This window comes from Aethalodelphis obliquidens, unplaced genomic scaffold, assembly GCF_003676395.1.
Source record: "Aethalodelphis obliquidens isolate GAN/ISIS:26980383/991018 unplaced genomic scaffold, ASM367639v1 scaffold43, whole genome shotgun sequence".
Classification (NCBI taxonomy): domain Eukaryota; kingdom Metazoa; phylum Chordata; class Mammalia; order Artiodactyla; family Delphinidae; genus Aethalodelphis; species Aethalodelphis obliquidens.
Genome location: NW_020837987.1, coordinates 2167408 through 2190651, shown reverse-complemented (window position 1 = coordinate 2190651; position 23244 = coordinate 2167408). Strand labels below are relative to the sequence as shown.

The window sequence follows — 23244 nt, the reverse complement described above, 5'->3', positions numbered from 1 at the left end:
TGATCTGTAAGCATTCATAACGGCATACAGTTAAGTTATATTAACAGTCAATATAATAAGCCTTCACCTTTATTGAAGCTGCTCTTGTTTCTACAGCAGTTCTTTAATCTATCTCAATAGATTTCTGGTGTACAGCGCATATAGATTTGGCCAGTGACAAGGGTTAGAGTAGTCTTGTAGAACATTTACTTGTAGCTCTGGAAAGCCCACATTCATCAGACGATGAAGTCAATCAGATTGTACCAGGATCAATGGAAGGCTTCTGGGATCCCTCTTAGGCTTGTAACGTGTTCACCTTCTATGGAGAGGATTCACACACACACACACACACACAGAGACATACACACACACACGTACACACATACACACGATCTCTCACACACATACACCCCTCTGTCTTAAAGCCATTTATCTCTGAATGTCAAATTGCAATAATTAACCATTATTGATCTTAAATTCAATTAACTTCATTAACACAGGTCATGGTGAGGGTGCTTGTAAGGGAAAGGCATTTGACAAGTGTCTTTGCTTGGGTGACATCCCGTGTTCCTGGTGGTGGCTACAGACTGTTCAGACTGTCTCCTCAGAGAGGCAGAGAAGGCCGCTCTGAGACGTGGGCCCAGGACTGGGCGAGGGATCCACGCCAGGGGGCTTGTGCAGCAGGAGACGGGGGGGGCTGCAGAGTAGCATTCGGGCACCCTTGGGAAAGGTAGACAAGGGAGCCTCTTAAGCACACGTGTAGCTCATTTCCAGTGGCGGGGGGGATGCTGCCCCAGGTGCCCGCCCCGCCTCTCTCCAGAGGATGCTTTCCCATACGCTGCAGCCTTGTCACAGTGATGTTCAGAAACTTCCAGGGTTTGCTTGCCTCAAAAAGCAACCTTTCCATTTGTATTTTTACATGAAAGAAACGACTTTCCCTTTTGACCAAGGAGAAGAGAAGAAACCCAGATCCCACAGTTGGGTCTGGCAGAGGGCCCTGGACACCCGCACCATGTGACATTTGCTCCTTTACTTCCTGGGCATAATTTGTTATTTAATTTTCACTACAGCCCCCCAAGGAAGGTGATATCACCCCATTTTACCAAGGACTGTATGCCATGCTTTTCAAAAGTGAGGGGACCGTCCCTCTGTGTCCTCACACTTAAGCAGGATCTTTCAGTGTGTATTCAGGAGAGGAGCAGTGAGATAACGTGGGAAAGGCCTGACTTCTGACCTCCCATCCTAGTTCTGAGTCTTAGAAGTCCTGAGGTCTGCCTCCGTCCCCTGATCTCTGTCTCTGAGCCTCCATCTTCCCGTCTGTTAAATGGAGCCCCTGATGTCCCTTGCCCTCCAGGGTTGTTAGATAGCTGGGTGGAGATGCTGCACAGGGAGGTCCCCAGGGATACAAAGCCCCCGGGGCTGGGGCCGGCCGTGAGGCACAGCCGCAGGGAGATGGGATGCTCCTGGCCCTTGCACATTCGTTCTTCTTTTTAATTCTTTATGGAAACGCCGCTTGGTGCTGAAGTGTCTCAAGGAAATAACACAAAACAAACAAAAAAGAGCAAGAGGAAGTCTGCCTTCCGTATTTGTGACATATTTTCCTTTGAAAGTCTGATTCAATTCAAAGGATTTACCAAGCACCCAGCCTGTGCCAGGCCCCATGCGGGGCGCTGTGGAGACAGTGTCCTTGCCTGCCCGGGCCCAGCCCACTGTGGAAACAAGTGACTGTAGGATCCCTGAAAGGTGGTGAGCATGTAGAGGTCAGGAGGATAGGCTTGGGGTGGAGGGGCCAGAAAAACCCCAGCCAACATGGGACTTCAGCTGGGCATCCGGAGGTGAAATGTTCCTGGTTACATGAGCAGAGCTGCAGAGGGACCTTCCCTGGGTACACAGGAAGCACCAGGGGAGCCGGGAGGTGCTGAGATCACAAAGGTCCCAGGGCCGCCCGAGGAGTGGCAGTTATCCCGGAGGCCATGGGCAGGGAGTGCCACTGGGTCCTCCCCACCACGCCAAGCACGGTGTCTGCTGAGCCGTCTCAGGCAATGCCTGCTGGTTCCTTCGCAGAGGGATGGGTGTTTGGAGGCTGTTTTAGGAGCATTGTCTCTGGGGCTGTCATTAGGGAATGGCAGGGAACAGCCAGGGACACATCTTCTGGTTTATTGTGAGGCGTCTCCCTCACGCCCTCAAAGCCTGGGTGTTTCTTGAGCACCTGTGTTAGACTCAAAAAATCCAGGCTCTAGAGCTTTCCGTGGACCCTAGGAAGGGGCAGGGCAGAGGAAGGGGGAGTGGAATAAACCACACAGTGTGGTTGACTCATTAACCAATAAACCGCTCAGTAAACCACGTGGTTGACTCATTCAGCCTTGAGAGGTTATACTGCAGACCTCTCACCGAGCCCTTCACCACCCCGCCTGTCACACAGCACCTGTCCCTGCCATGTTCATCTCAGGGCCTCAGGAGAGTCGGTGGGGTGACCACAGAGCCGCAATGAGGAGAATTGAGGACTCTGCCCTGTGAGGGGGTGGGGCTCACCTGGGTGTCAGCCCTGACTCTGAAGGAAGACCCACTGGTTTCCACCTGTGGTTGGGGGCGCCATGCCCCATGGGTGCTTTGGATGTCGCTGTAGCCAGATGCCCGGGTAGCCCAGTAGCCTTTGAGGCCGGTGGAAAAGTGGCCGCCACCTCCTCCTTCCACTAAAGTCAGTGGTTTGAGCACAAAGTTCCCCCCGTCTCTCTTTTCCCACAGTCCATCATGACTCTCCTCACCTCCAGCAGAGGCTGGAGCTGCTGACAGGCTTGTGGACATCCCACCAGGCTGGTCCCTGAGGCCTTGAGCCTTTGCATCCAGCCCCCAGCACAGGAGCCCGCTCTCACCCATACACCTGCCATCCCCGAGGAAGTGTCCCAGGAGAAAGGGGCTTTGCATGCCTTATTCTTTGCAGACAGTGCCCAGCACAGAGCTTGACACACAGGAAGTGTTTACTAAAAATAAATTTCCTTTCATACTTCTCAACATTTCACAATACATTTATGAATGTGTGCTTGTGAAAATTTCAGACCATGTAGAAGAGAGGCCCTTTTCTCCCCCTCCTCCTGCCGTCTCCCTCCACAGCAACGGTGTCCCCTCTGGCACCCAGGGAACGCCCCTCACATCTCCACGAGGATCCTTTTCCTGGGTGCCCGTCACACAAGCTCACACGCCAGCTCACACAGAAAACAGGGATCAGTGTTTGCATTTCTGAGACTTCTCCCCGCCAACACTTGACAGTATGTCTTAGAGACCATTCCACATTAGAGTTTAGAGAATTGTCTCATTCTTTTAAAGTCAACTTTTCATTCAGTATAATATACAAAAAGACAGCAAACAAATATGGGTGTAGCGGGCGATGAATTTTCCCCAAATGAACACATTCATGTAACCATGGCCCAGATCCAGAAGTAGATCAGTTCCCGCACCCTGGGAATCCTTGGGGTGCCCCCTCCCAGTCACCCCCTCCCAATGGAACATCACAGATTAGTTTTGCCTGATTTTGAAATTGATGTAAATGAATTCAAACAGTATTATTCATATTATCTTTCTTGTATTGTGTCTTTCCCTTAATATTATTTGTAAGATTCTTCCAGTTGTTTTGGATAACAATTTGTTCATTTTCACTGCTGTGTACCATTCTCTTGTGTGGGTAGGCCACAATACCTTTATCCTTGCACTGTGGATGGACATTTGGGTTGTTTCCAGTCTCTGTTATTATGAAGGACGTGCCAAAGGATATCATGGTCCCAGTCTTTTGGTGAGATATGTATGCATGTCTGCTGGGTAGAGATCCAGGAGCAGAATTGCTGTGTCACAGAGTGTATGTATGTGTAGCTTTAGCAGATACTGCTCAATAGTTTTTCAAGGTGGTTGTACCCATCTATATAGCAGCAGCCTCTGGGAATGAGAGTTCCAGTTGCTTCACATCTTTGCTAGCACTGTTATTTGTCTCTTATCATTCTTGTGAATTGCTGAATATTATTTCATGGTATAGATGTTCCTTAGTTTGTTTATCCACTTTTATGGTATTAGAAGAAACGTTCCTGAGGACCCCCTTAAACACAGGGGTTTTTTTTGCACATGTATATTTCTGTAGTATAGATTCCTAGCTGGATCAAGAAGTATAACAGATTTTCAATATTGATACATGCTGCTAAATTACCCTTCATAAAATGGCCATGACGAGTAATAACACGAGCCACTAGTGAGAGTGCCGCTCTCATTATGTGTTGCTGTTTTAAGTTTCTTTTTTCTCCACAGCCCCCTTTTGAAGGATGGTGAGGTGTTGAGGGTTCTTGAAGCTAGCACAAGAAACACCTAAGTCAGACTATATAAAAATGAGTGAGACAGGGTATTTAAAGGAAACATGCAATGTGACACCGACCAGCCAACAGGTATTATTTATATGTTGGTTGGGGGAAACCTATTTTAATAAATAGAAATGAAGTTGAAATCTATGGGCATTTACACATTTCGGTCAAAACTATAAAACATTTGAAACTTTATTTTTTTCAAGCTGACTGGGAAGATTACATCCCTGTCCTGGATGTGACCTATCCATTCAGATGGTAGTTACGTGTGTAGTAGCAGACCTGGGTGTGTGCTGGGTGTGTGCCCAGTCAGTGCTGGCTGAGTGCTGGTTGTGTGCTGGGCAAATGATGCCTGAGTGCTAGTTGAGTGCTGGGTTGTAACTGCCCAACTGCTGGCAGGGCTGCCAGCTTCGGGAAGGTCTCTCTGTCCAGGTGGCTACCATGCTGGTTGCCCAGTGCAGTGAGGGAAGGGCTGGGCTTCTCTGGAGTCATTGAGAGCATCCTCTTTCCCGGTTTTCCCTGTGAGCATAAAATGAGAAACCTTGTTAGGAAACACCTTAGTGTTTTGTGCAGTGGTAGTGAGGGGACGTGAAGAGATGAGTGTGAAACAGGAGGGCACTTGGGGCTGCTCTGCCTACATCTGAGAGCGTGGGGGAAGCTGGTGGGAACTTCTGCCTGAGGTTACACTTGGTCTGCGTGGTTCTTAGACTAAGCAGCGCCTACCAAACTCTGTGAATTCGACCAGGAGTTACTCAGAGAGCTGACCTGCCAGGCTGTGTGAAGGGTACAGAGGTAAGGAATGCCTGGTCTCTGACCCTGTAATGTATATGGAGAGACCATTTGTGCATGTACTTCGCCACTGTAAAAACGATGAGACGTGAATGCCAGTAGGGATGTTCAAATAATAATGCCAATAATCGTTCCTGATATTTCTCTAGAACTTAGAGTTTAGAGGACTTTTCCATCCATTGTCTCATCTCTGAGATTAAAAAGGTCAGTTTCAGAGAGACAGGTGAGAAAGGATTTCCTGGGGGGAGGTGGAAGGAGCAGGGTCTTGGAGGGCAGGACTGAGGATGTGAAAAGATGAAGCATCATATACAAAGTGAAAGAAACGGCGTCAGCCAAGGGAAGGCCAAGGCAGCGTTATTAGGGAAGGTCAGTGTGGATGTCTGAGGGAGGTGGGCAGTGGAAGGTAAACTTGGAAGGTAAAATGGAGCTTGGTTATGCCGGGCTTCGACTATCAAGCTAAGAAGTTTGTGTGGGTGTGTGATCACAAGGGCATTCCCTTGTGATCTATGTAACCAGGGCCATCTTGGCCACATGAAAGTAAAGCCCATGACTCTGAGCTGTTTATTTTGGTAACTTCGTATCCCTAACCCTAAAGCGTCTAGAGTACGTATTTAGTATTGTATACGTGTTGGATGAAGGGATGGGTTTTTGGGTGGATGGATGGATGGTAGATGGGTAAATGGATAGATGGGTAGATGATTAGGTAGATCAATTGCCTCCTCCTCCAAGTAAATCTTGATTACTCTTTCAAAAAAATCATCCGTTGACCTTCTCCCTCCTACAGCTCTTTAGATGCTATGGAGAACAGCCAGTGAAGCTCAGGAAAAGTTTGAATTGGATACGTACAGCCCATTTTGAAGAGGACCATTGTAAGAACTGTCCCAAATTTTCCCCAACCCATTGCCCTATTTTCAACTGTAGTTGCCCTGGGTCTTGAGATCACTGAGTGTGCAGACAGGTAAGAGTTCCACTTTGTTCCACAGCTGCCTCATAGGGGACCAAAGCTACCCCGTGAGGTCACTCTGTCCTCCTTCAGGAGATCCTGTGCTCCAGAGCTGAAGGTGCGTAAGGCATAACTCTTCTTAGCCGTTATCGAGATTGACCACTGTTTATGGTGTCCCAGCACATCCCCTGCCCCTAATTCACCCGAGTCCTATTTGCTGCTGTCTGAAATCCCACCAAGGTGAGAAAAGGTGTTCTTTGGATGAAGTTACTCTTCTAATTTACTAGATCCATTACAGATTAGGATTTACCTTATGGGTTTTGTGGAATAACAGAGAAAAAGGCTATAGGGAAGAGGTTCAGACCCTAGAGGTTTTTTTTTTTTTTTTTTTTACTCCAGGTAGGCAGGAAACTAGGAAATAGATGGAGCTCAGAAACAGAAAAGGGAATATGGCGCCCACAGCAAGCTTTACTCCCTTCGCCACTCTTGCAAGGACTTACCTTCAGAAGCCATGCTTTGCCTGATGAACCGTCACTGCTTCCTAAGCTGAACTGACTGGAGTGTCAACCTAGCCACCCTCATCAACACAGGGATTAAGGTTCTGCCTGGTCAGCTCCAGGGTGGGTTCAGCACTCCTGTGGGGCATGGGGAGTGAGCGTATAGGTCCTCTGTGAGAGCTGGGTGTAGGGACCACTGCTGATTCACCCAGTGGTTCATATGTGCTTGAAGCCAAGGACAGAGGTGACTCAGTTGGTCCCTGAACTAATATTTATTTACTCTCTATTATCTGAAGGTTTGTTTGAGGCAATTGCTTTGAATGTGAGTGTGTCCTTGCTACGTTTATTTTTCTTTGTGGTGAGGTTGCAGTAGGATGAGTGTGGTTTCAGAACGGAGGGAGCTGGCTTCCCTCTCTGATCTCAGGAGCTTCCCAGCTTCCTGGCTTCCTCTGTCTGATCCATCTCTCCCGTGGGGAGGGTCCTGAGAAGGGGAGGGAGGCTGTCCAGAGGGGCTGCTGAGATGGCTGAATGAGGCCTTTTCACGGCAACAAGAATCCAAGGAGACAAGCCCCGGAAGTGTCTTTCTTGACCTGGTGGGCAGTGGCGGCTCCAGGTTCGGCTTCTGGAGGCTCCCGGCCTCACCACCACATCTAGAGGAACAGGACTTGGCCTGGATACCGAATCTTCAGGACGGGCTGGGGTTTCCAGCAGCAGCGGGGAGGTGTCCCCTGGGCCTCGCTGTCATTGGCCTCCTAGAGAATCCGCAGCAGCCCATTATGGCCTGAACAACTACTGGCCACTCTGGCTCTGCTGAAGGGCGACGTTGCCTTATTCACACTGGCTTGATTCACCAATCAGCTAACGCCATGCCTTTCTTGGCATGAAAGCATCGCAGGTTTATTAACACAGTGATACCCAACTGAACAAGCATTCACGTCGCACATTACATCAAATTAACATGTACAAAATTAATATTCCTGACCTTGCTAGTGGGAAGCACAATCAGTCTAGGGGAGGTTGTCATCCCGCCGCGGCCGGCCTTCCAGAGAAGTCCTGACCATTATAGCTTCAGCCACCAGTTCCTTCCCCCACAGCCAAGCCTTGCACCCTAGCCTCCTCCCTGCCCAGCTTTGGCCCTTTGGGATTCTCCTGGTTCCTGGGAGGCCCCTGGTCTCCCTGGTACCATACAAGAATGCCATTTTCTCTTTGTCCCCGGAGACTGCGACCTCTGTCACCCCAGATGGCTTGGGTGACATCTCTTGTGACTCCAGGTGGCCGGGTGGATGGAGAAGACTCGTGTTCTCTGCCGGGTTGTGACCTCCTGGGTACCAGCCACGAACACTCCTCTAGAATCAGTTTTCTTTCTCTGCTGCCTACTTAATATCGTAACGGAGGCCCAACAACTCAATCTAATCGCCTTTATATTACCCAGCGTGTTTAGCTAAGCTCCCCTCCACTCCATCACTCACTTCCTTCTGCCATCGCCTGGCTTTCTTGGCACCGAAAGGAAGTCTCCCATCAGAGTGCTTCTCCTTGGAATCCCCTCCCGGTCAGCAGCCAGCAGGGTGTACCCCATCTGGATTTCCACCTTCTGCAGGACCCCTAAGCATCAGGGAGCTGGGAGCGTGTTGGTCATCGCTGGCCCAGGTCTGAGCACCCTGCCTGTCTCATTGCTTCTCACACCTTCCAGAGATCCTGGCAGCTTACTTTAGGGGCTCTCAGAACACCGGGGGATAACTCTGGGCCCCAAATCAGGCTGCACCAGACAGGGAAGATGCTGCCCATGTGGCTACACTCACAAAGGAGCCCTCCCGTCCCTGTCACAATTAGGTGTGCAACACATGCGCACAGAAGAGAGACCTGTGTAAAGAAAACCCAGAGGGGCACAGTGCACTTCGCGTGAGCCCTTCGTAAAGCAGAAATTCTTGTGTAGAATGGATCAATCTGGCTAGAATTTCCAGGTGTGTTTAGAACAAGGTGTAATTTAGGTGACCTTTTTCTGGGAACTTTGAGCTCTTTCTCCCGTGAAGAGATGACTCAAGGCAGAAGCTGACCTGAAGTGGGGCTGCACTCAGCCCAGAGGAGGTGGCCAGGCTGGGGGCCGGAGGCTGCAGGGACACAGGCAGCCAGAGGGCTGTGGGCCTCTGGTGGCTCCTATCGCAGAAGGTCACCTGACTCTAACCACGCCCCCAGGGATGGGTGGAGACTGGGAATCAAGACAGCCGGGGGTGGGGCAGTGGTGGGTGTGGCTGTGGGTAGAGGGGGGCTTGAGGATGGCCCAGGCCTGGGGGGAGGCACGTGCTGGGTCAGGGATGTTAACTTCGAAGCCCGTAAATCCGATGGATGTCCCCCCCTTCCTCTCTCTCCTTCCCTTGCGCTTCATTTCCCTCCCTCCTCCCTCCCCTTCCTCTCTGGCTTGCTTCCTTTCCCACAGCCCACACCTCCAGGCCGCCAGAGGGATGGGGAGAAGAACACATGCCCCATGGGCACCTCTCACCTCAGCAGGGCTCTCTGCTGGTCCCCACTGCCCCTCTTCCTGAAAGGCAGCTGGAGAATCTGGAGGTTTGGGGTCCATCACCTCAGAGGCCTGTCTTGACAAGCGTAGGACTCAGCCCAGAGGCTGTCCCAGGACCCGCCTCCTGGGTGTGGGGACCGCAGGATGGGCCCGTGTACTTCCATGGAGTCGGTGCACCTGTGCTCGTAGAGCCCTTTTCACTTGGGAAAGTCCATTCTGCTCACTGCTTGTGACTTCCTTGTTGTTTTGCAAACACCTGGGAGGTGGGTGTGGCATCAATTGTGCCCACACACACTGCCCCCATTCGTGGGGGAAAAAACTGGAGCCCAGAGACTTGAAGTCAGTCTCATGGCCACATGGACACCATGGGGCAGAGCAGGGGCTGAGACCCGGGTTCACTGTCTGTGACATCACTCAGCTGAACAGAAAAACGCACAACACGGGAACACCAACAAAAACGGCAGGTCCTCTTGGAGTCCAGGGTGGCACCTTCATGGCCACCTCTCCAGATGGGGCTACTGGGACTTCCCACCAGCCCACCCCTGTTGTTACCGGGAGTCTGCTCTGTTATGGGCCCAGGTGTGGAGTGGAGGGGAGGGCTTCAGAGGTGACCAAGACACCTGTGATGATCTTGGTGTATTTCTGTGTCCAAGCACAGCTAGAACGGTTGAGAGGACTCGGGCCTCCCTAGGCCTTTAGGCAGGGTGTTTATTAAAACTCGACTTGAGGGCTTCCCTGGTGGCACAGTGGTTGAGAGTCCGCCTGCCGATGCAGGGGACGCGGGTTCTATGCCCCGGTCCAGGAAGATCCCACATGCCGCGGAGCGGCTGGGCCCGTGAGCCATGGCTGCTGAGCCTGCGCGTCCGGAGCCTGTGCTCCGCAACAGGAGAGGTCACAACAGTGAGAGGCCCGCGTACCGCAAGAAAACACACACAAAGAAAACTCTACTTGAATTTGATTCACGAACCAGGCGGAGTGGCCTTGGCTGTGAAGGGAGGTCAGGAATAGGGTCTACAGAGACTGGCGTGCATGAGCCCTGAGCCGGTGTCCAGAGCCAACAGCCGCCTTCACAAGCTGTCCAGTTTCAGGCATGTTGCCCATGCCTGTCTTCTGGGCAGTTCCAAGTCAAGTCTCGAATGTGATCATTTGTGTGAGGGTCTGAGAGGGGCTCCTGCGGGTTGCTGAGGCCCTGGGCTCTGGGGCCTGCTCCTCCTGGGCTCCCCTGGCCAGGTGTCCTCCGCCCAGGATGGCCCAGATCGTCTCTGGGGCAGAAGCAACCTCTGTCCCCAAGCTGCATCCCCTTGCTCTGCCCACCAGGGTTGGCCGAACATTTTAACTGCCTTCTTGGTCGTGTTCTCAGATGGTTAAATTACCCTTAAAACAAAAAGTCACCTTATGTCTTGAAAATCTGAGTGGTCAGGAGAGTCTGAGACAAGACCTGGGTCTCCAGCCGGGGAGCTGACCCCCAGCAGCACCTCAGGGCCCCTCTCCCCGCACCAGTCCTGCACCAGGACCCCCAGCTCAGGCCCTCTCCTTACTGACCTCACCGCTAGAATAATCTCTTCTTTCTACCTCTTCTCAAATCTCCATCACTGGTTTTCTTTCTCTCCTTCCCTCACTGCCCTTGGGGGTCTCTCTCTGTCTCTATCTCTCTCCATCTCTGTCTCTGTCTTTCTGCCTCTTTCTGTATCTCTGTCTCTGTCTCTCTCTACCTCTTTGTTTCTGTCTCGGTTTCTCTCTCTGCCCCTTCCCAGCACCACCCTAGTCCTGGTGGATTCTTCCCTCTTTCCCGCATCTTTCTCCCGTTGTTCTCGCTCTTATCCCTGCCCCCCACTCTCTCCTCACCCTTCTCCAGCCCTGTCCTTCTTCAGCCCCACCCCCTCCTCTCCCTGCCTCTTCTTCCCCCTCCATCGCAGTCACTGAGGATGGAGGATGCCCATTCATCGCAGTCACTGAGGATGGAGGATGCCCATTCAAGGTGCAAGAGGAGGTGCTCTTGTACCTTGAATGGGCCACCTGTCCCGAAGAGAGGGGAGAGGGGGGGCCCAGGACGCTTTAGCCAGTAATTCATCTTCCCAGGCAGTCTTGGGAATTTGAAAACAGGGTTATAACTACAGAACCCTCATTTCAGCCCAGAAAATGCAAAAATCCGCAGGACAGTTTACTTTGAAATTGCTTCTGGGAGCAGGGCGCAGCCACGCCCTCTTTCCTTTCTCTCCAGCTCCCTCCAGTGCCGCCCTACCCCCATCCCAGGCCCCGCCCACCGCCCCGCGGCTGGAGACCCATCCCCACAGGGACACCCCTCAGTTCCTTCATCTCCTTGTTTGCACAACAGTGTGATGAAGGTAGTTCCCACTTGCCCAGAAATGAATTCCATTATGGCCCAGCTTACTGTTTTTTATTTATATCAAAAGTATTCATTCCTTTTTACCTAGCGGTTGGGTTTAGTTAATGATGATAATAAATATTAATGAGGTTGCCGCTGCCTCCAGACCTTCTGATTGCTGCACTGGCTGGCTCCTCACTCCTTGGACAGTCCGCTGTCACTGTGGCCACGTCTTGGAAGGCACGAGCCCCAGGGAGCTGTGGGAGGGGACTCAGGACCCTCCTGGAGGGGCAGGCGTGGGGTCCAACGGGGATGGGGCATCAGGGAAGGCTCTGATGCGGCAGAAGCTCACTCCATGCTCCTTCTGTGTGATTCCCTCAGGAGTTTAGTCAAATCCCCTTTATACTGACTCCTGAGGGGAGTCCTGACTCCTGAGGGGTCCCCACAGAGGGCTTGGGAGTGTCCCATTTAACTTGTTGGAACTGAAGTTTCCTAGGCTGCAAAAGGGAAATCATTTTCTCCACCTGCCAGGACCATTGGAAGGATCAAATGCAGTGAATGTGAAAATGCTTCATAAACATGCACATATTAGGTAGGAGTGTGGTTTTTTCATCGCTTGACATTCCAGGGCCTTGGGCTGTGGAACTTTGTAGAAAGGCTTTGTAAGTGTGAGAGCTTTTTGTTTCTCATGAACGTGCATCTCTGCCCAAGAGTCCCATTTGGTTCTGGGCATGCCAAGTTCTTGAGTTCATCCAGTTGTCCAAAAACGTGTCCTCGGCCCTCAGCTTTGGGGTGTTGGATTGACGTCTTGCTGCCTGAAGAGCTTACATTTCATTGAAGGGGAGAGCAGGTGGGGATGTAATAGGGAAGCAGTCACAGCAATCGGTGAGGGTTCACCTCTTGGAGAGGAACTTTTTCCACTGAGCGACTTGGGGAAAAATGAAACACCGGCCCCAGTCCATCCTTCCTTGAGTCTCTACTCTCGTGTGTTTCTTTGCATCTTTGCAGCTGATGATTTGGTTTGAATGCGAGCCCCTCCCCCTGACAGTTCAGGGCCTCCTGTGCTGGAACTGGCAGCAGAGGTCTCTATTTTAATAGTTTTTGTTCAAGAGAAAACAGTGGTGCTGCTGCATTCTTGGAGAGGTGTACTGGGATGTGGGCACAGCCAGGGGTGACTCCACCCTTGGGGGGCCTCCACCATCTGGAGGGCTTCCTCCCCTCTTCCTCAGTGGAGGGTTCTGTCATCCTGTCCCCCAGAGGCTGGTCCTCATGCCACTTCTGCTCAGAAAACGGATCCAGGAAGGACTTCGGATCAGACCCCAGCACGTCTGCTGCTCTGGGACCAGCTGGTGTCAGGATCCATCTAGATGTTCTGGCAACCGTTTAGGAGGTTTGAAGAAGTCATCTATGGTGTTCATTCATTCATTCACTCATTCATTCTGTGGATGTGTGTCGAGTGGCTACTCTGGGCCAGACGGTAGAGTTGCAGCAGATTTGAGGGGGCAGGCGCGGCTGGTCCTGACCCCATGAAGCTGACAGTCTGTTGGAACACCCTGGCACATCTGCTGTAAGCTAGAGATTTCAGTGGTGTGCCTTGTAGAAAGAAGGGAGTGGGTGGCGTGCGAAGGGGACAAAGTTGGGGTCGAGAAGCCCGCTTCCCCAGATATTACATTCCACTGAAGCCCAGGGAGGGGTAGATGGCTCCCCCTCCTCTTTGAATCTGCCCCAGGGTTTCCAGCACAGGAGGCAGCAGTGCAGAGTTAGAAGCTCTGGCACGTTCTAGAAGCCGAGAGGCTGGAGAGGAAGTAGGGCCGAGATGGTGGAGGACTCTGGGGCAATGGGAGGTCACTGTGGGTGTTCCACGGGTGGGGGTGGGGCGTTACCACCCGCTGAATGATAAGGATCCGGTGGCTTCTGTCTGGAGAACAGAGGGAAGGGGCTGGGGCTGGAGTCAGGGGTTCCTTGAGGAGGGGTGAGAGATGCTGGGGTCGGAGGGAACAGAGGCTGGAAACAAGCATCTTGCTGCTGGACGTGACCTCCAAGCATTGTCTTTCCGAAGCAGGGAGCAAGTGTCTGTTGCTCACCTACTATGTGAAGGATTTTAAGAGTACAGTGGGCCCTTGGCCTTGGAGAATCCAGACAGGAGCAGAAGGAGAAAGTTAAGCAGAAAGTTAAATAGCAGCAGGGATCAAAATAACCGTCCACAGTGGTGAAGCCTCCCAAGGTCTGATTACCTGCGCGCGATTACCTGTCAGGTCCAAGCCGGGGACAGGGCCTGCCATCGCTCCCTGACAGGAGGGACCCCTGATGGCCACCTCGGTAGGGCTGGCTTCTCACCCAGTGCCCCCCCAGCCCCCTGTTGACCTCTCACTGCCCACCCAGTCTGTGATGGAGACACCCAGTCCCCCTCCCCTCCTGGCCTGATCTGGGGCATCCCCTGTCCCAGTGAGGACGTTCTTCCTTCTCTCCAGCTGGGGACTTTGCTGGTTAGTGCAGAGCAGAAGGGACAAAGGAGTGACTTAACGGCTGCGTGCCTGTCAGGAGCAGCGCGTGGAGGGGATGAGCCAGAGCAAGTGGGCTTTGCCTCACTTCTTTACCCTTTCCTCAGAAAAGCCACGAAACAGAGAAGTAGAGGAGGAGGGCCTTACAGATCAGGCCGCACTGCCCTGTCACTTACACATGGGGAAATGGAGGCCGAGAGAAAGAAAAGGATATCCTGGCAGGCGTGGGACGCGATCAGAATTAGTGGAATGAATGAACCTTTCCATCCCTTCATCCCCTCTGCCATCTCTCTGGGCCCGTTTCAGCTTTCTCACCACTGTTTGAAGTTCAGTCATCAAGAGTGGATGTGATATTCTCGGAGGAGTGCAATTATTGCAAAACATAGCAGAAGGATTCGTGCTTTGCCCTCCAAGTACTTCTCCCTGTTGGGTCTGAAAAGCAAGAGGCTGTTTTAGGAGGTGGTGAGGTCCCTGTCAGGGCAGTGTGCAAGGGTGCTTGTAAGAGCCTCAGAAACCATGACAAGGGTGGTGTGTGGGGTGATGCCACGTCTCCCAGGATCCAGGGCCTCTTGGCCCCGCAGCTTTTTAATTTTCCTCAGAGTAGGATTTGGTTCCCACCAGGGGGGTTGGCCTTACTTTTCTTTCAATATTCATTTCCTCCTCAGTCATCAGACTGATGACATTCTGGTACTGCTGTGCGATTTACAAGGTATATTGGGGCTCGCTGGGGGCCAGCTCAGGGTGGGAGCCGGCCAGGCCGATGATGGTGCGTGTGTGTGCTATGGGGGGCGCTCCAGACAGCCTGCTGTGCTCCCCACACCGTGCCGCGGCTTCCACGGGGGCCACGCTGCCCCTGGGTGGGAGGTGGACCAGCAGAGCCACCAGTATTCCCTTAGCTGGTGGCCTTCATGCCACATTGGGCTCGTTCGTGTCTGCCGTTAACTCTGGCTTCTTTTGCCTGCCTGGTGTGTCTCTCCTTTCGTGGCCAGATGGGGCCATTTCTGGATTCCTGCCTCTCCTAGACTGAATTCCATGGGAGCCGTGATGGGTGTGGTTCACGCTGCGGACCGTGGCTCCCAGGGCCATCTCCGGGAGAGAAGGGGCCTCTGGGATCTACCCTGTTCGCACGGGGCTGGGCAGGGACACAGGCCATTGTGGTTTTCCCCTTCCTTAAAGACTCAGTGTTCCAAATGAGGCCCCTTGGATGCAAACGTTATACCTACTTGCACCCAGTGCATTTCTGCAGACAGTCAGACCCACATCGCCCTGCTCTAGCTCCTCTGCGAGAGTAATGCAGATCTGCCTGGATGCTCTGACTTGGGTCTGCTGGGTGTCCCCTGGCCAGGGGTGTTTGCCCAGGACTGAGAGGATCCCCGGGATGTGGAACTTTCGGTGCTGAAACCAGGAGAGTTCCAGTCAAACTGCGATTCTTGGTCACTTTGCCCCCAGCTCCCCTCCCTGCAGACCTGCGAGCCCTGCTGTGGGGTTTGAGTGTGCTGAAGCTGAGGATGGTGTGCAGAGGGGGAGATACCTTCTTTCCTTTTTATTTTCCTCTTCCTTTCCCAACAAGAGCGTTCATCTTCCCCCCTGTGACCAGTACCATAGTCCGCTATCCACTGTGGCCCTGGCCCTAGGAAAAGAGCTTGTTTGCCATGTCAGCTCCAAGTGCACGGCCTTAAACTGAAGGTTCACCACAGCTGACCGGAGCAGGGCACTTTCTTCTGGTCATTTGTGAAGAACATTCCACAGCTCCAGCCCAAGACTCTCGTTTCACTGTTTGCATATAAGCAGAAGCATCCCTGCCTCTACAGCTGATCCGAATGTGTGTACCTGGGACACTCTTCCCATCCAAATTCAGATCACCTCGGTGTTGGGATGTCGGTAGTTTCAGTTTAGAAATCTTGGTGCTCAACGGGGTCTTAGGAAAGAAGAAAATCACACATGACCTGGAAGGAAGAGCCAGGGGAAATATCTGTGTGGCTTCCTGGGAATCTTCTTTGAGTCATTTCACTGTTTTTTGTTTTTTTTTTCTGGTGTGAAATTGATTTGGGGCCCCGATCTTTAAAGTTATGGGAGTGAATTCCACAAACAAAGTTTCCTTTTCTTTCCTAGGAGCTTTTAGTCAGCCATACAGTTAGCACTGTGCCGTTCCAGCCGCCTCACACACTCAGCCACTGGCCTTTAGAAGCAAACAGGTATTGAGGAGCTGACAAGAAATGACTTTTCACTCCTTTTCTGCCCTAACATTGTCACTCACCGCAGGGCTGGCCATGCCTAATTTTCACGAGATCAACCCAACTTGGTTTACAGTGTCAGGCAAGCTCCAGTAAGGAAAAACCAGAGTCATTGAATACAAAAGAATGAAAAAACAAAATCGCTCCATTCCATGAATGCAAGTGTTCTCCTGGCTTTGCATCTCTGGAGCGTGTCTTCCAGAACCCACGGCTGCTCAGCCCTGCTCAGAGCACCTCCACCTGCTCGGAAGCACAGGCTGGATTTCCATCCCCAGTTACACTGCTTCCAGAAAGACAGGATCCCTGTTGGATGCCCATGAAGCTTATGCTGAGTAAATATTGACAAAGTAGTCTAAAGAGCAAACACTTTGACATTTGTAAGGTCCACTGGAAGGTCTTGTATATATTTATACAGCAGCAATGAGCACCGCATACCAATTTGCCTGAACTTGTTCTGACATAATTCTGCATGGATGGTGTGTGTGCCGGTTGCTGAGAACGGCTGAGTGTACACATGGGGGACACGGCCAGGGCTGGGTAGTGGCGGGTCAGAGTCTTCCTTCCCATCTAGAACAAACCAACACCTGTCCAAGCTTCTATAAGGAAACTTCCTTTAAGCTTCGATAAGACCTACTTTTTCAGAAGGGAGAAAGAAAAAAAAAAGCCACAAAACCTTGTTTTTAATTTATCGCAATTGATGTACTTTCTTTTTACTTTGTAAAAATTGTATTGATGTTTTTGTGCTTTATATTTATTAAAGGTTGAGCCTCAAAAATGTAATGAGTAAAAAATGCTTGCTTAATTTAAATTGTGAATCTGTCTGTTAAGAAATGCATTAGGGGTAGGAGAAGCATAAGACATATTAATTGACAGACAGGAACTGCTGTCTCTGAGGTTGATACAAGTAATTTATTACTTTAGAAATGAATGCCACCTCCAGAATGTGCTTCATTAATTTCAAATTTAGTTTTAATTTCAAGCTGTTGCCCCTTGAGAAGAATAAGGTGGCAAATTATGTTTGAAGAGCAGATTTTTTTTTTTTTTTTGCTCCAAAGAAACACCACATTTTAACTATTTAATTTTACAAATAAATGTGCTGTCTGCTTTGCTGCGTTTTCCCGAGAGCCGAGAAAATGCTCTAGGTAAGATCAACACTGACTAATGCTTTTCTTTCTTTCTTTCTTTCTTTCTTTCTCTCCTTCTCCCTGTGTCCCTTCTTTCTGTCCCACTTGTCCCACCTGTTATCACGGCAGCCTATGTTTCAGATGAGTTAAAGGCTGCCGCCCTTGTAGACGAAGATATAGACCCAGAGGAGAGCCTGACAGATGGGGAGCCCTCGGCTAAGTACATGTGCCCAGAAAAGGAGCTCAGCAAGACCTGCCCCAGCTACCAGAACTCCCCAGCGGCTGAGTTTTCCAGCCACGAGATGGACAGTGAGTCCCACATCAGTGAGACTAGTGACCGGATGGCCGACTTTGAAAGTGGCTCCATGAAGAACGAAGAGGAGGCCAAGGAGGTGGCGGTCCCACCGGAAGACTCGACCGTGTCGGACAGCCTGGAGCAGATGAAGGCTGTGTACAACAACTTCCTCTCCAACTCGTACTGGTCCAGCCTCACCCTCAACCTGCACCAGCCGTCCTCGGAGAAGAATAATGGGAGCTGCAGCAGCAGCAGCAGTAGCAGCAGCAGCTGCGGCAGCGGGAGCTTCGACTGGCACCAGAGCGCCATGGCCAAGACCCTGCAGCAGGTGTCACAGAGCCGCGTGCTGCCCGAGCCCAGCCTGTTCAGCACCGTGCAGCTGTACCGGCAGAGCAGCAAGCTCTACGGCTCCATCTTCACGGGGGCCAGCAAGTTCCGCTGCAAAGACTGCAGCGCCGCCTACGACACCCTGGTGGAGTTGACGGTGCACATGAACGAGACGGGGCACTACCGCGACGACAACCACGAGACTGACAACAACAACCCCAAGCGCTGGTCCAAGCCCCGCAAACGCTCGCTGCTGGAAATGGAAGGGAAGGAGGACGCCCAGAAGGTGTTGAAGTGCATGTACTGCGGCCACTCGTTCGAGTCCCTCCAGGACTTGAGTGTCCACATGATCAAAACGAAACACTACCAAAAAGTGCCTCTGAAGGAACCTGTCACTCCCGTCGCAGCCAAAATCATCCCTGCCACTCGCAAGAAGGCCTCGCTGGAGCTGGAGCTCCCCAGCTCCCCGGACTCCACCGGCGGCACCCCCAAAGCTGCCATGGCGGACACGAACGACGTGCTTCAGAAGAACTCCAACCCATACATCACGCCAAATAACCGCTACGGCCACCAGAACGGGGCCAGCTACGCCTGGCACTTCGAGGCCCGCAAGTCCCAGATCCTCAAGTGCATGGAGTGCGGCAGCTCGCACGACACGCTGCAGGAGCTCACGGCCCACATGATGGTGACTGGCCACTTCATCAAGGTCACCAACTCGGCCATGAAGAAGGGGAAGCCCATCATGGAGACGCCTGTCACGCCCAGCATCACCACCCTGCTGGATGAGAAGGTGCAATCCGTGCCCCTGGCCGCCACCACCTTCACGTCCCCCTCCAACACGCCCGCCAGCGTCTCCCCGAAACTGAACGTGGAGGTCAAGAAGGAGGCCGACAAGGAGAAAGTGGTCACAGACGAGAAGCCTAAAGAAAAGGAGAAGGCCTGTGAGGAGGAGAAGTACGACATCTCTTCCAAGTACCACTATTTGACTGAGAACGACTTAGAAGAGAGTCCCAAGGGGGGGCTCGATATCCTCAAGTCCCTAGAAAACACAGTGACGTCTGCCATCAATAAGGCCCAGAACGGCACCCCCAGCTGGGGGGGCTACCCCAGCATCCACGCCGCCTACCAGCTCCCCAACATGATGAAGCTGTCCCTGGGCTCCGCGGGGAAGAGCGCAGCCCTGAAGCCCATGTTCGGCAACAGTGACATCGTGTCCCCCACAAAGAACCAGACCCTGATCTCTCCGCCCAGCAGCCAGACCTCCCCCATGCCCAAGACAAACTTTCACGCCATGGAGGAGCTGGTGAAAAAGGTCACCGAGAAAGTTGCCAAAGTTGAGGAGAAAATGAAGGAGCCCGAGGGCAAGCTTTCTCCGCCCAAGCGGGCCACCCCGTCCCCGTGCAGCAGCGACATCAGCGAGCCCATCAGGATGGAGGCGTCCAGCGACGGGGGCTTCAAAAGCCAGGAGGACAGCCCCAGCCCCCAGCGGGATGGCTGCAAGGAAGGGAGCCCCCCAGCAGAGCCGGTGGAGAACGGCAAGGACCTGGTGAAGCCCCTGAGCAGCGGCCTGAGCAGCAGCACGGCCATCATCACCGACCACCCGCCAGAGCAGCCCTTCGTTAACCCTCTGAGCGCCCTCCAGTCGGTCATGAACATCCACCTGGGCAAGGCTGCCAAGCCCTCCCTGCCTGCCCTCGACCCCATGAGCATGCTCTTCAAGATGAGCAACAGCCTGGCCGAGAAGGCAGCGGTGGCCACGCCCCCACCCCTGCAGTCCAAGAAGGTGGACCACCTCGACCGCTACTTCTACCACGTCAGCAACGACCAACCCATAGACTTGACAAAAGGGAAGAGTGACAAAGGCTGCCCTTTGGGTTCAGTGCTTTTGTCACCCACGTCCACATCCCCAGCAACCTCCTCATCCACGGTGACAACGGCAAAGACGTCCGCCGTCGTGTCGTTCATGTCCAACTCGCCGCTCCGCGAGAACGCCTTGTCAGATATATCCGATATGCTGAAGAACTTGACAGAGAGCCACACATCAAAGTCCTCCACGCCTTCCAGCATCTCCGAGAAGTCTGACATTGATGGGGCCACCCTGGAGGAGGCCGAGGAGGTGACGCCTGCGCAAAAGAGGAAGGGCCGCCAATCAAACTGGAACCCCCAGCACCTGCTGATCCTCCAGGCCCAGTTTGCCGCCAGCCTCCGGCAGACCTCGGAGGGCAAGTACATCATGTCGGACCTGAGCCCCCAGGAGCGCATGCACATCTCAAGGTTCACAGGGCTCTCCATGACCACCATCAGCCACTGGCTGGCCAACGTGAAGTACCAGCTGCGAAGGACAGGTGGAACAAAGTTCCTCAAAAACTTGGACACTGGCCACCCCGTGTTCTTTTGCAATGACTGCGCGTCACAAATCAGGACTCCCTCCACGTACATCAGCCATCTCGAGTCACACCTGGGCTTCCGGCTCCGGGATTTGTCCAAACTGTCCACCGAACAGATTAACAATCAGATAGCACAAACCAAGTCACCGTCAGAAAAATTGGTGACGTCCTCCCCCGAGGAGGACCTGGGGACCTCCTACCAGTGCAAACTTTGCAATCGGACCTTTGCGAGCAAGCATGCGGTTAAGCTTCACCTCAGCAAAACACACGGGAAATCCCCAGAGGACCACCTTCTGTATGTTTCCGAGTTAGAGAAGCAGTAGCGTTTGCTTTTGATGAAAACGACTGTGATTTGCTTTGAGGGAAACTGTTGCAGGCACCTTAAGGCCCCTCTGTCTTGTTCTAGGCACATGTTCTTATTTTAACTGCAGAGAATCACTCTGGGCTGGACTGTTTTGTATAACTGTACAGTGTTTAATAGAGGTGCATACTCAGCTGTTGTCACTGGTAAAATATGAAGGTTAAAACGCAGTGGTAAGTGTTTGGAACTTTGTGTAAATGGGATTTAGTTGTGAGCATCCCCCGATGCTTCAAGCTGCATGCATTAACAGACAGTTTAATTAAGCATTTATGACGAAACCGGCCACATTTTTCCACGCGGCCGAGTGTGCTGGCATTTTTCACCCTTTCATCTTTAGCCCTCTGAGTACTTTGAAGCACTTTTGCATTAATTTGGTTAAAAAATAAAATAAAAGAATAATAATGTATGAAGCTCTGTTTTTTAAATTCCTTACCAGCTTAGTTATAATTAATAATATGAACCTCCATTTATGCAGGTCTGCAGGGGTATAACACGCCTTGAAATTTAAAAGAATATTATTTTCACATTGAAACATAGATGTATATATTGTATAGATTTGAGACTCTCTTATGAAAAATGTGATTGTGGGTAAATGACCTTTTTTCCTGCATTTATAGCAACAGTGTTTTATGTACCTGCCATGCTCTGGGCATAAGCCATGCCTATGTATAGTGTATATTTCTTTTTCTTTTTTTTTTTTAAGGTCTATGGGTTTTGTTTTTTTACATGCAAACATTGTAAATTATACAGAAGATACCACAGATAACATTTATAAAGTATACAGAAACATTATCTGAAAGCAAAGTATGATTGTTTGTTTTGCTATACAGTACATCTATATTGATAGAGGTTCACGTTTAAATTATACATATTTATTAACATCATATTATCATTTGTTTTGAGCAGTCTGAATAAACGAGGCCAGGAAATTCATCCGTGGCAGCATCATAACTATTTTGCACATGATTTTTAAAGGTATTTATTAGAAATCAAAAAAAAAAAAAAACGCTCAAAATAAACTCAGTGCTCAAAGGGGTAAGTCTATTTCAAAAGGAAAAAAAAAAAGAACAAAAAAAGAGAGAGAGAGAACTTGTACTGTATTTCCTAAACATTGATAAAGCCTTTAAAATGTTTGTACTGTAATACTTTGCTTAAAAGTCACGAGGCATTCTGTGATACAACCTCTTTTACTTATTTATAAGCCCTCTTGGTTGCTATTCCATATTGTAGGATGCCTTTTTTATTTCAATTGGTAACTTTCTGTTTTGTTCTTCCTAATTATTCTCCCAAGATCCCACACTGCAGCTTTATCTTTAGGCTTATGAAAGGTAACCCGTGGTTACCGGCTCTCCAAGTGATTCTGTTCTTCTCCATTTTTGGCAGTTAATTTGCAGAAGTAACTGACAGCTGACACCATATGAGAACCTATGTATAAAATATTGGCATGTAAACAGCACAGACACTCTGTGCCCTGTTTTGTTGTTGACAATGAACCACCATTATGTGACTCTTCATATAACCCTCTTTTCTACGGCAGCATTAAAATTGTCTTTTTGCTATAATTTTGTGTTGCGTTCACAATTATGTCTGAAATGTGCTACGACTAACGAGCACATTAAAATTAAATTGTATGCGATCTGTTTATGACTGAGTTGGTTGCTGTGTCTGCCAGGTGCTGGCAGTCGGAAACCGCCCGTAAATCAGGGGAGTTTTAGTGAACCTTGGGTTTGGAGAGCAGCAAACATTCACTTAGAGGCGGCGTGGACAGAATTTTCCCCAAGAATAAAAATGGAAAAGAAAGGAAGATGTTCCCGTGAGGTTAGATGCTCGCTGGGAAGGCGATGCTATCAGACATCGGTAGTGGAGCTTCGGTCACACCTGGTGACCCGCGTCGGGGCCGGAGGTTGGTCTCCCATCTGCATGAGAGAAGTCGAAGCCAGGGCCCAGAGCCCTGCTCGAGGGAGATGGGAAGAAAGGTTTTTGGAAGACTCAGTGCAGGGCGGCTCCTTCCTGTTGATTCGGGATTTTCAAGGAGCCGAAAACAGAGCCCAGCTGGGCAGGTGGACCCTGGGGTCCACGCTGTCTCTCTTGGGCTAATGCAAGCCCAGATAACGAGGTGTAGGGGGGCGGGGAGCCTGAACCCATCCACGGGAGGGGTGGGGAGAGCATTTATATGATAATCACAAGCTTTTATTAACCCTGGCAAATTATGCCAACAAAACGCTGGGAACATATCATGTAAAATTGTAAAGTACCTTTATTACTATATTCAGACTACTCTTGCAGTTGTGTGGAGTCGTAGCTCCTAACCTAGAATTATACAAATGAGAGATGTATTACATCCATGTAATATATAAAACACCTCCACGTTAAAAAAATATACGCTTTTATTAAAAATTTAAATTAAGCCCTTTCAGAGATGTTCGGCAACACGCCCACATTTTTTTCTGTTCATTCCCACCCCTTTGTGTCAAGATGAGGCCAAAATTTCTGTCTGCTCTACTTTCTCTCGGCAATCCATCTCTCTCCGGGTTTTTAGAGAGAACCAACCTAGAGTTTAAAACGGGTTTTTGGCAAGTAGGGAGGTGTGTGCTGGCTCTGCTCTCGCCTTGTAATGCAGGCACAC

The 23244-nt window shown here is 51.0% G+C and overlaps 1 protein-coding gene across 1 annotated transcript in view; it reads left to right on the top strand.

The window, feature by feature from the left end:
• The window catches only part of TSHZ3 (teashirt zinc finger homeobox 3), a 70086-nt gene extending 47906 nt beyond the window's left edge, over positions 1-22180 (top strand). The window contains exon 3 of the mRNA XM_027079288.1: positions 17378-22180. Coding sequence (XP_026935089.1) covers positions 17378-20580 — 3203 coding nt within the window. The 3' untranslated portion in view covers positions 20581-22180. The remainder of the gene's footprint in view (positions 1-17377) is intronic.
• The last annotated feature ends 1064 nt before the right edge of the window (positions 22181-23244 follow it).